This window comes from Microtus pennsylvanicus, chromosome 13, assembly GCF_037038515.1.
Source record: "Microtus pennsylvanicus isolate mMicPen1 chromosome 13, mMicPen1.hap1, whole genome shotgun sequence".
NCBI lineage: Eukaryota > Metazoa > Chordata > Mammalia > Rodentia > Cricetidae > Microtus > Microtus pennsylvanicus.
Window position 1 is genome coordinate 79,499,320 of NC_134591.1, and position 16,639 is coordinate 79,515,958.

The window sequence follows — 16,639 nt, forward strand, 5'->3', positions numbered from 1 at the left end:
CTGTTCATGACAGTCCCTCTTGCTATGAATCTCTTCCCCCAGGCCCTCGGGCAGCTAGCCAGATTTCTCAGCTCACCAGGCCCTTCCTAAAGGCCTTTTCTATAACACACCCTCTAGAGCCCCCCCACCCCAATGCTCACAACCTCAGTATCCTGTTTTCTCAGTAGTCTCTGAATCTCTTCCCTACTTGTTAATTCACACAGTCTGTCAGGAAGGCCCAAGAGAAGAGGGGCTTGTCTGTCTGGTGCCTTCAGCATCTCCAATCAGTGCCTGGTAAACAGCAGTACCTCAAAAACATTACTGAATACATAAATAATGATATAAATTCAAACATTAACATGCAATCAGTAAACACAATATTGTGAATGGCTGCCAAGAAAGGCCTAACATAGAACACAGAAAGAGAAGAACCAGGTCACAAAATTGCACATCTAACAACTAGCACAGAAAAAGTCTGAGTAGTGATTTTATTTCTGATGGTACAACTGTCTTCTAGGGGTACATCAGTAAGTAAGAAAAAGAAATCCCCTTTCTGAGGCTTCCAGTTCTAACCTGGCAAGCAGTCCTCTTCAAAGAGGCTCTTGTATTCTTACTTCATCCTCCCCTCTTCCCGCCTTCTGTAACTGGAGGGCCTCATGTGCAGTAGTGGGCTGATCTCAGGCCTGTGTCCCTCCTAAGAGCTTGCTGGGACCTGGGGTTTGGAAGTACTCTTAGCTCCTCTTCAAGTTTTCCAAGGGTAGTTCTCATGGATCTTTTGATTACTACTGGTAGCTTTAGTAGGTCAGGCAATCTAATTCAGGGTCAAGTTAGAGTAGCCTCTAGAACAGCAACTCAGCAACTCATGCTGATAGGCTCCTCATTCATTTATTCAGTAAGTAGTCACTACATAAGCACTCAAGATCCATCTATGAGCACAGCAAAGATTCTTTAACCACCTAGAACTCCCAGTGCAGCAGAAGTAGAGTCCAGAGTTAAAAGATGCAAGCTGGAGGCAGAGAGATAGTTCAATGCTTAAAAGCACTTGTTGCTCTTGCACTAGACCCAGTTTGCTTCCCAAAACTTACAACAACTATATCTAACTCCAGTTCCAAGGGATCTGATGGACTCTTCTGGCCATAAAATAAAGATGAATCTTTTTAAAAGTAAATGGTATAGTATATTAGATAATGGCAGATGCCAATTCAAAACACTTAAGTCTTACTATCCTCATTCATGAAATAAAAACACACAGCAGGTTCTCTGAATTGCTTGAAGAATGGACTATTAAAACTTACCGGAAATTATCTTACTATGAAAATTTGGTTAATAATAATTAAAACATTTATCAGAAATGATTCTTAAATAACCAGTTAAAAAGCCTAAATTTTGTTCAACAATTTAAAAATGAAATTGTACCATTCACATTGGTAAGAATCTTATGATATCAGGAAAGGGGATCTGTCACCACACAGCTAAGGGGTGTCAGGAACATGGGAAATAACTATACTTGTCCTCAATCTTCCAGATCTTACTGTATTCCAAGCTATTTAATGTACTCTTTCTCAGAAATAGGAAGAAGGTAGCATTTTTCTGTTCTTTCAACTTGTTCTTACCTTTAATAAAGACAGACATATGTAAGTGCTTTTTCTCCTATGTGCTATGGTCTATCCGAAGAAGTCCCTTGCAGCTTTCTGGATAAGAACCCCACCTGGCAACAGCAAGCCTTCCTCTGGGGCAGCTTCAGGAAACAGCCTATCTTCCACCACAAAGAACAAGATGGGAGGCTCTCTCCACCCTTGGCCTTAGCCTTCTGGCTGCACTACAGTCTCCTTAAGAGGAACACAAGATAATGTCCTCTCCTTTATCAGTGGTCTGTGTGCTACCTGCTCTTGCTATTCCCTGATCTCAAGTTCCTCTGCCCAACTGCTTCTCTTCCTTTGGGCACTACAGGTAGCTATCTCCACCTTCACCTACACAGTCCTGCAGGGGAGGTCTCTGTGGCCAAAACCTAGGCAGAATTTGAGTCCAGTTTCATTTAGCTCTCCATTCATTTTATTGTAATTCTAAAGGAGTTTGTGTGAGGAAACGTCCGCATGTGTAAGAAACAAAATAGAAAACAGCGTGTGTGGGCAAAGGGGAAGGCTGACAGTTCCCCCAAGTTTCCCCTTTTCTCCTCAAATAGAATTGCAAGCACCTTAAATTTTGCCTTTATTTCAATTCTCCATCTATCATGGGACCCAACAGAGAGCATCTAAGCCTTTCTATCTAGAGGAAACCCCCATGTTCATCTCACTCTGACCCACCACAGCCCACACAGCATTTTGCTGTTTCCTTTTTCTGGAGATGAGGTCTCAAGCCTCCACGGCCTCAAACTCTCCTTAGCTGAGGATGACCTCGAACTTCTAAATCCCCTGCTGCTTTCTCCGAGTACTGACTTTAAGGCATGAGATTATGTGGCACTGGGTTCAAACGCAGGGTCTTGGTGCCAGGTAAACACTAAGCAACTGAGCTTCACACCAGACCCCACCTGCATCCCCAAAGCAAAAGGACTTCCATGTCTGTGCTGCTGACCCTTCTCGGCTGACTCTCTAGGAGCATCAACACTGGGAAACTTGAGTTATAGTTTAGGAGCTTTAAAAAAAAACAAACCACCTCAGCAGGGTTTCATAATTAGGAAGCATCTGGTAGGTTGGAGGCAGGGAGACAGGTCAGAACGTAGGTTATGACATTTGGTTTCAGGTTTCTGCTGCCTTCAGCCTCATGGGCCAAACAGAGATACAAGAGTAGAAAAAGGAGACTATCCTTTATGCTTTCCCCAAAAGATGTCAAACCATCAGAAGATGCCTCCATGAACCCTGATCCCACTCTTCCTTTAAAAGACCTTCCTATATAGAACAGTTAAGCTTTAAAACCGCATTTGGTATCATCCGTGTGCTTACTAAAGTAAGACTTGAGAAAGGTTCATCATGTTCCCTGTAGCCCAAGTTCCCCAAAATAAACCTGAGTGGGGTGGGAACAGCAAACCTGAGACTACAGTCAAGTCACACACACTTCTAGATTGAGCGTCTCCATCTGAATACATGCTAGATGCAATCAGGTGCTGCACAGACACTCCAGACATCTGGTACACACCAGTGAGCCAGACCAGTCCATGCAGCTGAAGAACGCCAGCTTCTCCAGGCAGCCTTCCCTCTCCACCTCAGTGCACTGGTGTTGCTTCTCATCTGCGGAAATCACCAGCACCCGAAGTCATCTGGCTACTAAAGGATAAGACGTTTTAGCCCACTTTGCACAACATGGTTCTAAATTGCATGTAAATACTCTTCAGCCTTTTCCAAACTGAATTTGCTCTCTGGCAAAAGTCCAGTAAGTTATGACCTGAATTAGAGGACAATCTTTCCCATTTCATCTCCAATGCTAAACAGATACAGAAACTTAGAGGTAAGACCACAAACTCACGAGCCTGCCCTCTTCTAATGTGCTGATCCCACCAAGGCCAGAGGCTTGTGAAGGGATGAAAACATTCTGGACTTTGGATGTGGGGGTTACTGTACAAGTAACGGTACAGTTCACAAACAAAATTAAGGGATGATTAACAGTAAAAACAAATTGCAATCCAACAGCAGAGCTGTGCCCTGACTTCCCCAACTCTCCCACACTCTAACTGTTAGAGAGGCTTCAAAGGTCCCTGGACACCATCACCTCCAATGGGAGGAGGCCAAGCAGCCCAACGTCTCACATAACGCACCTGATCAGGAACAGAGCCAAAACGTGGGTGTCTCCTGCACCAGCCCTGCATCTACACTGGGGCTCTCAGCTCAGACTCTGTGAAACGATTATCAGGGGTCTATGAGCTTGAAATGCTTCCCATCTTAACTTATCATCTGAAACAGTAACACCAATCACAAACATATTCCAACACAAAAAGTCATTGTTCAAGTCTATGGTTTGTGATTATATTTGTCCTGGCACCCAGGAGTGTCATTTAAATTCTTGTTGGACTAATGAGAAAAATCACAGAAGTGAATTTAAGACTAAATGACGTATTTGTACTAGGGCCTGATGGATTTACAGAAATACTGTATAAAAACCAGTTTATCAATAAGGAAATAAGGTAGAACTGCAGGGCACAGGGCAGCACCACAGGCCAAGTTACAAAAAATGGAGAACAGTCCAACCCGTAAGATATTCAGCCCCAAGAGACAGTTTTGTTTAGGCAAAACATTATCCATCCCACCCATCAGCACTATCCGCATAAATTTTGTTGGTTATGAAGTTTCTGTGAGTATCATGTATCTGAAACTATACTAACAGCAAAAACTACAATAAAAATCAACTGTAAAGCTGAGCTCCATAAATTAAAGAATTTAGTTTTCTGTGGATGGTTTTATCTATTTCATTCACTCAAGATGAGCACTACTGAGCAGTGGCTATGGGCCAGATGTTTTTCTAGGTGCTACTCCCTGAAGTAAGATTGTAGTAAGTAGCTAAGACCTAAACCGAGGGAACTTCCTACCTTTAATGAAGGTTCCCACCTCAGCATCTGCTCAGATTCTGAAAGCATTACCTTCTGCAGGTGAAGCTGCCTCTCCTGCCAGTCCTCAAAGGCAACCCAGCCTGAAACGAGCAGTCTTCCTTGCTCACCGTCCTCGCCAGTGTTGCAATGTAACAGACCTTGTCTACTTCTGCCTCTGCAGCTGGGAGCCTACAGACTTAACAACAGGCGGCTCTCATCAGAGTGCTGAGAACTGTATTTAGCCCAACTGCCACACAATTATCAGGTTTAACTTGACATGTGATAGTATGTGCTGTGTTCAAAGATCAGACGGTGTCCCTCTTACAAACTGGCTCTGTTCCTGCTGCTCACATCTCCATTTCATGTTTTCATTTAACCAGAGCAGCTCACCCAGACTCAGAAACCAACGCCACTACCTCAGACCACAAAGCTACCCAAGACAAAACCTCCTTCAAAGGTAACTAACTTCCCAGGCCCTCAAAGCCAAGCTATCGTCATAGCCTTCCCGACTAGAGCACTGTATGTTCCAGTTGAACTCACACTCAGGAAGCTACCAGAGTCTTAAATGTCTCCCAACACCGTGATTTCAAACTTCATAGCTAACATTACATAATAGACCAGCAAAGCCAATCACTGACAACTAACTGCAGGCCTGAAACTGTAGCTTTTTAAAAATATGCAAAGAAAAAATTAAAAATACAAAAGTACTGAAAAATATATGCCTACACACAAAAACGATTATGGAAATTTTAAAAGTATAAAGCACTTTGCATTTAAAAGTGTAAATGAAATACAGTAATTCCCATGGTCTTATGGTCCATTTTTTAAAAAACTAAATACAAAAAGCCAGGAAAGGAGTTCACGATTTCACAGGGTCTCCTCCTATGAAAACATGAGAGGTGCACTCGGGTTTTCTCCAGTTGCCGACAGCTGGAAATGTATCATCTGAAGCTACACTGCTTGTTTCTACAACAGAAACTGTTGTTAACACTAAGATGCACCACAGGGCTAGCGATCTGGCTCAGTATTTAGAGAGCATTTACTGCTCTTCCAGAAACTTGGGGTAGATTCCCAGCACCACATGTCGACTCATAAACATACTTAATTAAATCCAGTTCCACGGGCTTTTCTGGCCTCCTCTAGGACCAGGGACACACATGGTACACACACACACAATACACATAATACATGCTAAACATTCATACATATAAAATAAATCTTTTTAATTCATCTTTTACAGAAAACCTTGAAGCTGACACCAACATATGATGCCACTTTAGTAACTGAATAACAAAAAGGAACCATTTTCTTACTCTAGAAAAACTTTGTACCAAAAGAAGAAACAGAATGTTAATAGTTCAAAAACAGTAGCATGGGCAAGCAACTTGAACATTTCATTACAAAAGGTTGCTGCATGAGTCTCCCTATGGAAGAATGCCATCTGAGACTGAGCTCCAAGACTCGGGAATGCAGCAGTTATGTTCTAAGTCAATAGCTAATTGATGACTAAACCAAAGAAACTCCACACTGGACAACAAACCCAGAGCAGTAACACTCAATTCTGAAGCAGTCATTTGCCATCAGAAACTTGCATTAGCTTAGTTATTTCTTGCTCTGGGCTTCAAAAATATTGACTCAGGATGCAAAAACCTTGTAATAGCTCATCTAAAAAAAATACCAATGACCACAGACAGATTTCCAGTAAAGTGCACACCCACCTGGGCAAGATGGAGCATGCCTGTAATCCCAAACATATCCCAGTCCTGAGGCAGGAGGATCATGAGTTAAAAGCCAGCCTGGGCTAAGTAGCCCCTATCTACGCAGAGTGATAAAATAAATGTGCTGTGCTCCTTGCATCCTCTGTCCTGGAAATAAGAACCAGGCCTGGACACCACGTTACACACAGGTATGGTTTCTACTGTCCATGTACCTTCTTCACTTCTGGAGACTGCCATCATTAAGAGGCAAAGTGTTCATATGGTGGCACATGCCTGTAATTAAGGAGGCAGAGGCAGGACTGACAAACATGTGGAGCTGGCCTGTATGACACAGCCAAGTACCAGGTCAGACAAGGCTTCACTACAAGATTCTGTCTCAAAACAAACACTTTTTAAAGGAGTCAATGAGATGACTTGGCAGGTAAAAGCACTTTGCCAGGAGCTCTAGCAGCCTGAGTTTGAGCCCGAGGACTCAAACTACATGGTGAAAGCAGAGAACTGCTTCCCCAAGTTGTTAACCATCCTCCACACACGTGTCTACACTACACATTCTCTCAAATAAACAAATAAATGAAATTGTAAGTATATTTAAAGAATGAAGGTATGGAAAGATGGCTCTGCCCACAAAATGCTTGCCACATTCAACATGAGAACCTGACGTCAGTCCTTCAGCACACATATCAGAAGTTGGCATATATACATGCCTGTAATCCTAACACTGGTAAGGAAGAAAAAGAAGGGGCCTGGGGCTCACTGGCCAGTTAGTCTTGCAAGTTGGTGAGTTTCAGGTTCAGTGAGACACAGTGTCTCAAAAAGTAATGTGGAGAGAAACTGAGTAAGACATTGGGCATGTGCATGGCGTCCACATGCAGACACATACATGTGTGCAAGGACACATACATACATACACACAAACATGTAATATGCACATACATCACACACTAAAGCAAAACTATTTTCCTAAGAAATGAATGGTACTAAAATAAAATCACCATGCAAGACACTATATACTTATAGTCAAACAATTCTATACAACAAAAAGATTAAAAGTCATTGAATAACTGCAAGATCTTGAAAAAGAGTCCAGTTGAAAAATGCCATCATCACCTGTAATCCCTGCACTTGGGACATTGAGGCAGGGTAGAATTCAAGATGCAGAGTTCAAGACCAGCCCAAGATACATGAGATCCTATCTCAAAAACAAGAAGAGGGGCTAGGGGAGAGAAGAACACTGAGAACAGAGGCGGAAGAAGGGGAATAAATAATAATAACAACAACAAAGTAACAGTTCTTCAGGACAAAGCAGAAAAGAATGTAAGTTCCATCACCTGCAGAGGCTGCACACCCCACACACTTTTTTCAGCCTGAGGACGCTAAGAAAACTATTTAGCATCTCCATATGTCACACTTCTTTATCTATACTACAAGGGTAATCAAACAGCCTACTTCATAGGATTAATTCAAGGGCTAAGAGTATTCATGAAGAGGAACCCACAGTTCCTACCCTACAACCAACCATAGACACTGGCTTCCATGATTGCTACTGTAGCCATCAACATAGATCCCTGGGAGGCCTCAGGTCTCAGGAGCACTTCTATCTACCCAAGAAAGCACAGTCTAAAGCTGATTTGCTTCTAGACACAACATTCCATTTCTTCTCAGTTGCAAATAACACTGAAGAAGGAAAGGAAATTATATAGCCCAATGGGTTAGGAAAAATTAAAATAAACCAGGGAGGTGGCACACACATTTAATCCCAGCACCTGGGAGGCAGAGGTAGACAGATCTCCGAGTTTGAGGCCAACCTGTCTACAGAGTTCCAGGGCAGTCTAAGGGGGGAAAAAAAACAGAACAACATAAAGATAAAAGTGGCTGAACTAAGACAAGAATCACCTCATCAAAGTAACCTATAGCTTCATCAAATACTGAGATATGCACACATTACACACACAAGAAATGAAGCTAGGAAACAAACTTTACAGACCAAGAGCACTGCCGTGACTCCATCACTCAGCTCTTTCTACCTACACTTCCGCATCTCTAAAAGGAAACACTGCTCACCTTACAGCATTATGAGACTTAGAAATAATTTGGGCTCAGTCCTAGCAAATGCAGGTACTTAGTACATGGCAGCACCTGAGTAGAGACAGTTCTAACTCTCCAACACCACAGTATGAAACTGGATTTTCTCAACACAAATGTTTAAAAGCAAGTCTGAGTAAATGAACTTCTCAGAAGTACAAATGAGTCAACTGGACCCAGGATTCAACTGTGAGGGGTGAGGGGAGACAATCACAGTGGCTGAGGACAGCTGCCATTTCTCGGGCAGCCCCAGTGCATGTCCTGTTTTGCACAAGCTGCACAGTGAGATGGGAACACAACTTCACCACACACTCAGCTGTCAGACCATACACCTCCTCCAGGATAGAGCCTCTTGTCCCAGGAAGTGTGATCTTAAGAAATGTAGTCTTTGTACAAAAACCTTCTCAACAAGCCACCTGCTTCACATGGTTCTCAACCAGAACACAGTCATCTAGTCCACTCTGGAAGGAAAATGGACTCTTAACTGCGTACAACATTAACGACATAAGCCTGCACAGGGATTTCATGGGCAAGGTAGACTGCCCAGGATTTTCCTCTCCTAGGAACACAAAGGCCCAGTGAGAGGTACATCCATCTAATACCATGAAGACAACAGGAGGAAGAATTCAGGAAATGCCCAGTCAAACCAAGGAAGTGGACGCCTACAGAACCACATCAACTTCTTCCTCCCTGTGGTCCAAGCCAGTCGTTAATACAACAGGGACAGGTGTGGTCCCCACCTTCACACTGAGCAGCCCTCCAGTTCTTCTATAGCCAAGAAACAAAGAGCAATGCCCACTCCAAACTGCAGGCCATCTTTCCACCCAGATTTCCTCAGTGTGGAGCTGACAAATCTCTGCAAGAATGACAGCTCGAAAGGGCGCTGTCCATCAGCTGTGCCACCTCCGCCTCCACCCCTTCAGCAACACACTCCCCTCTGTGCTTGCTGCTGCAGCAACACCTGCACAGAACACTCTTACTTTTTCTCCTCTAGACCTGCAATTTAATATTTCAGCTGTCTGAAAGGGGGTCAACAACAGTAACCCACAGCATGGGAGAAAACAGGGAGACTCCTTACTCTTTAATCACATCCTCTAAATACTGCTGTACATGGTGGCTCATGCCCGCGATACCTAAATTTGAAAACCTAAGGCAAGGGGTCCAAGAATGAGCTCAAAACCAGCCTCAGCTACATATCATGACCACACATAAAGTCCTCGATTGGCATTTTATAACAAAGCTAGTATGTTAGAAAGTAGAGCATGTAAATAATTTAGATTTAGAAGCAAATATACATGTGAAAGTTCCACAGCAAAACCAGTCACTCTCAGACTTGTGAGCCTACTATCAGTCTCTAACTTCACCAAACCACACTGACAATTTCTACTCCTTATGAAATGTAACTGGAGAGCATGTTTACTTTAATGTGTTTGTGACAATTATAAACTAGAGCTAACTAATGCATTAAAAAATGTTGTGTCAAAGCTCTGTCTCAGAGAGCATCAAAGAACACTGAGTTTCTGTGGAATTCCTAAGAGAATTCCTACAAACCTTCCAAAGTTTACTGTCCTGTTGACAAGTGAGATAGTCCACGACTAAGACAAATTTTCAACATAGTTACTGTTTTTCAGGTCTAAAACGTAAGAAATCCTTAAGTAAAACATGCTGGTTAGAACTAGAAGGGGCTAAGCAAACACCGGCCACAATAAAGCTGCTGTCCACGGAGAGCAAGGACCACCCATATGAGTGAGTAAAACACATACTCAAAAAGATCTACTCAGTTGAGACAAAGCTACGAAGCTTAAGGTTTTAGTGAGTATTTAAAACTGCAGCTTGTGAAGTGAAGAAATTCATCCATACAGCTTCCCACCACTCAAAACAAAGAGTCAAAATGAAGTCTCAACAGACATCACTGTTCCTTTTCAAGCCCTGCCAAATGGGAGGAAGGCGCTGTGCTCTAAGCTAACTTAGAAATAAAGAGTAAGCCAACAACACAAATGGATTTATGCTAATGTGAAGTAACCAGCAGCCCCAGTCACATGAGTCAAAGGAGAACATGACTGACAGACACACACCCAGCTCTCACACCACAGTAACTGTCACCTTACACTGGAAATGGTAACATCCAATTTCTGCTACTACCCTACTTAAATACCCAGATTTCAAGCTAAAACTTTAGATAACGAAACAACACACAGCTAAGATTCCCAAGTTAAAATTTACCAAAAAAGGAAAGTTTGCCCAAAAAGACAAACTTTCCTTCTATCTACTCCATCAATCTACTCTTTACATAGATGTCAAATGTGTGACCTACATTCTGGCCTGCAGTCCTAACAGAAACCATATTACTAAGGCAAACAGTCAATACTTGAAAGAAGCTCTCTCTCCAGATCAAAGGACTGATAAGCCTGTCCCCAGCTCTATATACCGAATCTCCAGCACACTGTTTTCTGTGAAGCACTGGGACTCTAGTCATTCACTTGAAACAATACAGAACTCATGCTGAGATGCACAGGTAAATCAACCATCAAACGCAAGATGCTGCTTTAGTGAAGTCACGTGCAGTTTACAGCTCTTAGCACAAGCCAAGCACACCAGAGACAGGTCAAAATCCAAGATACTTATGTCAATTTGAGATTAAGAATTCTTTTCAGCCAGGTGGTGGTGGCACACACCTTTAATCCCAGCACTCAGGAGGCAGAGGTAGGTGGGTCTCTGAGTTCAAGGACGGCCTGGACTACCCACAGAGAAAATCCTGTTTTTTATTGTTGTTGTTGATTTTAAAAAAAAAAATTCTTTTCATTGACAATTTCCATGTTCAAGATATTGAATTTGAAGCTAATATAAAGTAGCACTATGCAAAACATCCTAAAGAGTTCACCCATAAGATAATATGCCCTTAAGAATTGAAGTGTATCTACCTCATTAGTGTTCCAGCGGTGCCTCTCTTTGGGTAAACTTGAACATTTCGGCAGACATTCAAGCAGCTTTTTCGGTAAAAAGATTTTTACATGACTACTATTGCTGTTCCCATGATCATCTATAAAGAAGAAAACAGTAAGTTCAGAGAAAGAGAAAGTCTCCTTTAAGTACACTGACAATGTCAAAAGCAGCAGCTCTCCTTAGCGGCTGAGTTCAAGAACATAGTTCCTCACCTATACACTCTGGGATGGAGGCGGCAGGAATCTGCCTGTGGGGCTCTGAAACAAACTGAGCTTTACTCCATCATAAGCAAGCAAACAGAAAGTGCCCCAGAGCCGCCCAAAATCAGATTGTTACTTTAAAGGCTCTTTCAGTGCTTTCAAGAAACACCAAAATTATAAAATGATTTAACCTCATGAAACCCAGAAACTGTTTATCAACCAAGTTAAACGTGTCATGGTTTTCAAGTTTGAAGAATTATAATTACATGTGAGTTTTATTTATAAACTAAACATGACTTTGTCTTCTATAATACAAAAGAGATTTTCCTTTCTAAAGGAAACCACAGATTCTTATAAGGATTTAAGCCCGTGGTTAACTAACAGGTAATACAGAAGCCGGCCTTTCTAGGCTGCACCTTAACAATTCATCACTTTAATTAAGCTGATTTTCATGTACATGTCTGCAGAATTAATGCAGTCCATTAGATGTAACTCTGTCTAAATGAGTCACAGAACTCATTACTTCTAGCCCAGACAGCAAATCTGACTACCTGATGCTTCGTAGATCATTTCTTTAGATAGCATTTATTTCCATCATTTATTTACATATCATTTACTTTTCCACTCCTGTAAAGAAATCCCTCCCTTTCCCTGACTCCAAATTCCTTGCCATATGTGGCAAATTCCAGTCAGAGTTTCAAATTACCCACTCCAATTTTTTACGCTGAATGAAATCCCCAGACGACACAAGGGGCCATACACCTGAGTCCTGGGGACAGCGTGTTACAAAGTTAGACTCAAGCTGCTCCACCACGGGCTCACCAATTTTCACAAGTACCCACCCAGAGTCACAGCCCACACCTGTGAGGGTTCTGCACCTTTCTGCCTGTGTGACCTTGGGTAAGTTACTCAGTGTTTCCAGTTTTTCCACATCATGAATCAGAGAATTCGGGATCGTTTAATTCTCCCTCAAGTACAAATTTCTATAAAATTTAAGGTCCTTCAGCAACAGCATGCCTTACAAATCAGCAGCTTTACAGAAGTCCACAGGTACTGCTTAAATATGAATTGAAATACAGCAATTATCTGTCCAGTTATTTCTGTACTTCTAGTTAATACTGTCTTTTGAGGGATAAATAAAACAACAACAAAACTTTTCTAAGGTTACAAAATTCCCACCTGAACACTTCTCATCTGATTAACACATTTCTTCTTCTCTTGGAGAAGGACAGAAGTAAATATTAGGCACAAAAATAGTCTGAGAAAATCTACCACATCATGCAGAATGCTTTACAGGAATTAACTTGAGAGTCTTAGCCTACTAACTCTTTTTTGGTCCATGAACTACACAACCAACTGAATTATAAACACGACTGTGCAAGTCTCCAGCAGTAAGAAACTGCTGACACTGCTCTTAGGAGATCCAAAATTACAAATTAATACCAAATTAAGATTAAACTTAAAAATATTGCTTAAAATCAAAAGGAAATCAACTAAGGAAAAGTTAATAGGACGTTCTGATTCATTGCTTACTATAAAGCCTTTATAATTACATGTGCTCTTGCATAATCCCTATACTTCATCCTCCAGGGAGCACATAGGTCAAAAAATTTAAAGTACAGAAGACAGAAACACATGAAGTTTTACCTTCCTGCTTTCCATCCAATGTGGTTTTATTCTCTCTTTAAAAGAAAAAAAGTGACATACACAATTTTGAAAGTAGAGGTGAAATTTGAACATCTATATTCTATTCAATATATATGGGATATCTTTTACGAGAATAGCACTAGGCTAGTACTCAGTCGATGCAGAGATACCTTGTACATGAACAGCCATCTTCCTGAGAAAGCTATCTAAAGCAGAACAGAACATTAAACCCTAACTTCTGTTTCCATTTGTTGGTCACAACCCATGCTAACCTCCTGTCCGTTTAGCCTCTTTAAGAAACCTGGCTGCCAGCAGTGAAAGTGAGAGGAAGAGAGAAACAGAGACGGGATGGAGTGTGTATAATGTGTGTGAGAGAATGGTGAGTGTGTGTGTGAGAGACAGACAGACAGACAGAATGGAGTGTGTATAATGTGAGAGAATGGTGAGTGTGTGTGTGTCTGTGTGTGTCTGTGTGTGTGAGAGAGTCAGAGACAGACAGACAGAATGGAGTATGTATAATGTGTGAGAGAGAATGGTGAGTGTGTGAAATGTGTGCATGAATACAAGACAATGTTGAATGTGTGTGAGGGAATGTTGTGTATGTGAGAGAGAGAGAACACCAAGTCTGTGTGAGACAGAATGTTGTGTGTGTGAAAGAGAATGTTGAGTGTATGAGTGTGTGTGTGTATGTGAGAGAGAGAGAGAGAGAGAGAGAGAGAGAGAGAGAGAGAGAGAGAGAGAGAGAGAGAGAATGTTTGTGTTCTTGTTCTCAATAATACAACTGCTTGAGGAAAAGCTTCAGGCTTTCAATTTCACTCTGACAGAAGAGACAATGGTGTGTGGACCCAAAGGCAAATGTTTTTAAAGACGAAAGCATAATGCTATGTGGGCACTATCTCAATCAAGGCTCCACCAGAGCTCGCTACAGAAGAGAGCTATGAAGCAGCCCTGCACAGTAACCCTATGTCCATGAGGTGAAAGGAAAGATTGCATGGCCGGCCAGCAGGTCCTCTTGCTCTGTTTTTCAAATGCATCATTTTCAGAATTTTAGGTTTATGCTGAACGGTAAGCCAGGTGCTCTTAAGAATCGTAATGATGGGTAAATGCCCTTCTCCCAACTTATGAAGAAGCAAGTTCAATGCTAGACAGAGTCAGAATTCAGAAAGTTTAATGCTAAACTCATACTCCATTCTTTAGGGCCAAGTTTAGCACAGTAACAAATTATTCACCTAAAATGTCTGGGTTCAGTTTCCAGCACCAGGGGAAAATAATACAACTTCAGTATTAATGGTTAAAGTATGGTAACTGAAAACTTTGTTCTTATGTTGGAAAAGAACTGTTCACAAAGTGATACTGCATAAAAATGTGTTTTTAATTAAAAGCTACTGTTTAATGTTTTAGAATAGCTGTAAAATGATTAAATAACCGAACATATGTGCCAGTTTTAAAATGCCAGTAATAGTATCTTAACACTAAAACTAAGGTATAAACTGGTTTCAACTGCACCTCCATATTCAACCCAAACAGTTAAACTCTGACACTGCAAAGTGGGAATGTCAACTAAATGACAGGCAAGCATTTCATTATCGTTATCTAGCAAAACACATGATACATGACTTCACAATATAATTTCCTAACCTACCTCACAATAAAAACTTAACTGGTGGGGCTCTTGAAATTGACAGATGATGTGCTTGGCTGACAGCTATAATTCTAGAGAATGAGCCATCCTTCCTCGTCAACCTTCAAATATTTTCAAAATGATAATTTCAGAGTCATAGTGTAATTTAGTTAAATCTTTCTAAAATGTATAAAAATGTTCACTCAGCTAACTGGAGTCTAACTTTCAGTTTTGTTTCTAAAATTGAGATTCACATTGCCAAATCTTTGACTAAAACACAAAGAAATGCATTTGGCATGTTTCTGGGGTGCTCGAATTTCTGCAAGCTAAGTCATAAGTATATTAACTAAACTAGTCTGATAAGGATACCTCCACTGTCTTTCCCTTTGCAATAAAAATATAACAGTTTGGGCCTATGAACAAGGAGAACACCCTGACTTAGGTGAGGTCTCTGGACCTCTAGAAAGACCACCACACCAGCTCCACTGCAGCAGCAAGTCCATCGGCTAACTCTCACGGGGCATGTGATCAACAGTGTGGAGAGGAAAAACTAAAAGGCAGTTCCAGTCCCACACTTTTCTGCTTGGCTCTAATTATGATGTGCTTAGATTTACCTAGTGGGATCAGAACTGGCTCAGGGAAAGGAGCACACACTGGTGTGTTCCAGGCAGCACAGCGCTCATAGCAAAGCACTGCCGTGACCAACCTAAGACCTTCCAATTCCTGTCCCCAAACACTGTCAGAACAGGTGCTGTTCTCTTCCAGTCTAAGAAGGAAATGAAACCCAACATAATTCTTCAAATGGAGTTTTAGTGATTAAAAGCAGTTAATAATCTTAAGTAGCAAAGCCTGAAAAGTTTTGTTATTTAACAACCTCTCTTTCCTCTCTCTGTGGAGTTGTATAAACACCACTCTCACCCTTCCTAGTCTTAGGTGGCCCATAATTACTGTTTTCTTCTCCACTGTGTTATTGCATCATAACCCAGGTTCTATGAACTCCTATTCACTCTACAGTTATATTTCAATATAAAATATGGGACAAGAACAGAAAAAGAAGAGGCACTAAAGACTTGGGCTGCATTCACCTAGGCTTTGGGCACACTCCTGTACTTTATTTCACTCAACTCCAACTTCAGCAACAGGTGCTTAGGTTTCTATTACTGATTGGAGGAGACATTCATGGAGGTCTATTGTAACAAACCAGGTACCCAAGAAGGACTATAAACTGGGCTCTCTTGTTTAATCCTCATGAGAAAATGTGACGTTTTAATTACCACCACCACCACCCCAGCTCTGCAGATAAGGAACTTGAGGGTTCAGACTAATTTAGCCAAGATCCACTGTTACAAGTAGCTCAACTGGGATTCAAAAATAATCTTTGGTCCCACAGAACACCAGCTAGTCCTACTCTGTATCACCCAGATGTACTACTGGACTCCACAGTTAAGGAAGTGCTGTATTAATACCAACATTTGCAGGGGCTGTGACCTTTCTGTGTGGCTGGATCCATCGCTTTAAATCCTCACAGAAGGCTCATGAAGAGAGCATTATTTGTGTTGCCTAAAAGGATTAAGTAACTCATCTAAGATCACACAGCAGCAAAAGGCAGAAGCCCAGCTTCCTAAGTTCTGGTGCAGGGCTGTTTTCACCATACTAGGGAAGGAGTTATCTGGCTGCCAAGCCCACCCATTCCTGAAAGTCAAAAGCTTTTCAAATCCTACCTTCTATAGGTGGCACGGTGTTGAGAACACAGTAGGTGCTAGTTCCGCAGAATACACTTTGGGAAACGCTCTAAGGAAACAGAAAATAAAATGTAAAACTAATCTTTGAAAGAGACATATACTGGCTCTTCTGTGATATTCCTGCCAAAGATGCAAAACCTGAATCTAACCATGAGGAAACATCAGATAAATCCAAACATGGGCATTCCACA

General features: G+C 41.6%; 1 protein-coding gene across 23 annotated transcripts in view; it reads right to left on the reverse strand.

Moving 5' to 3' along the window:
• Camta1 (calmodulin binding transcription activator 1) overlaps positions 1–16,639 on the reverse strand; it is an 826,088-nt gene that overhangs the window by 782,410 nt on the left and 27,039 nt on the right. For 19 of the 23 annotated variants that reach the window (XR_012907538.1, XR_012907537.1, XR_012907536.1 and 16 more), the window contains exons 2-3: positions 16,428–16,497; positions 11,217–11,335 (exon numbers count right to left, since the gene is read on the reverse strand). Coding sequence is in view for 12 of the 23 variants with exons in the window: in XM_075946641.1 (XP_075802756.1) it covers positions 11,217–11,335; positions 16,428–16,497 (189 nt within the window). In the remaining 11 variants the exon portion in view is untranslated. Of the gene's footprint in view, positions 1–4,546; positions 4,694–11,216; positions 11,336–16,427; positions 16,498–16,639 lie in introns of those variants that run through there. The other 4 variants (XR_012907539.1, XM_075946642.1, XM_075946635.1 and 1 more) reach the window with 2 other exon arrangements.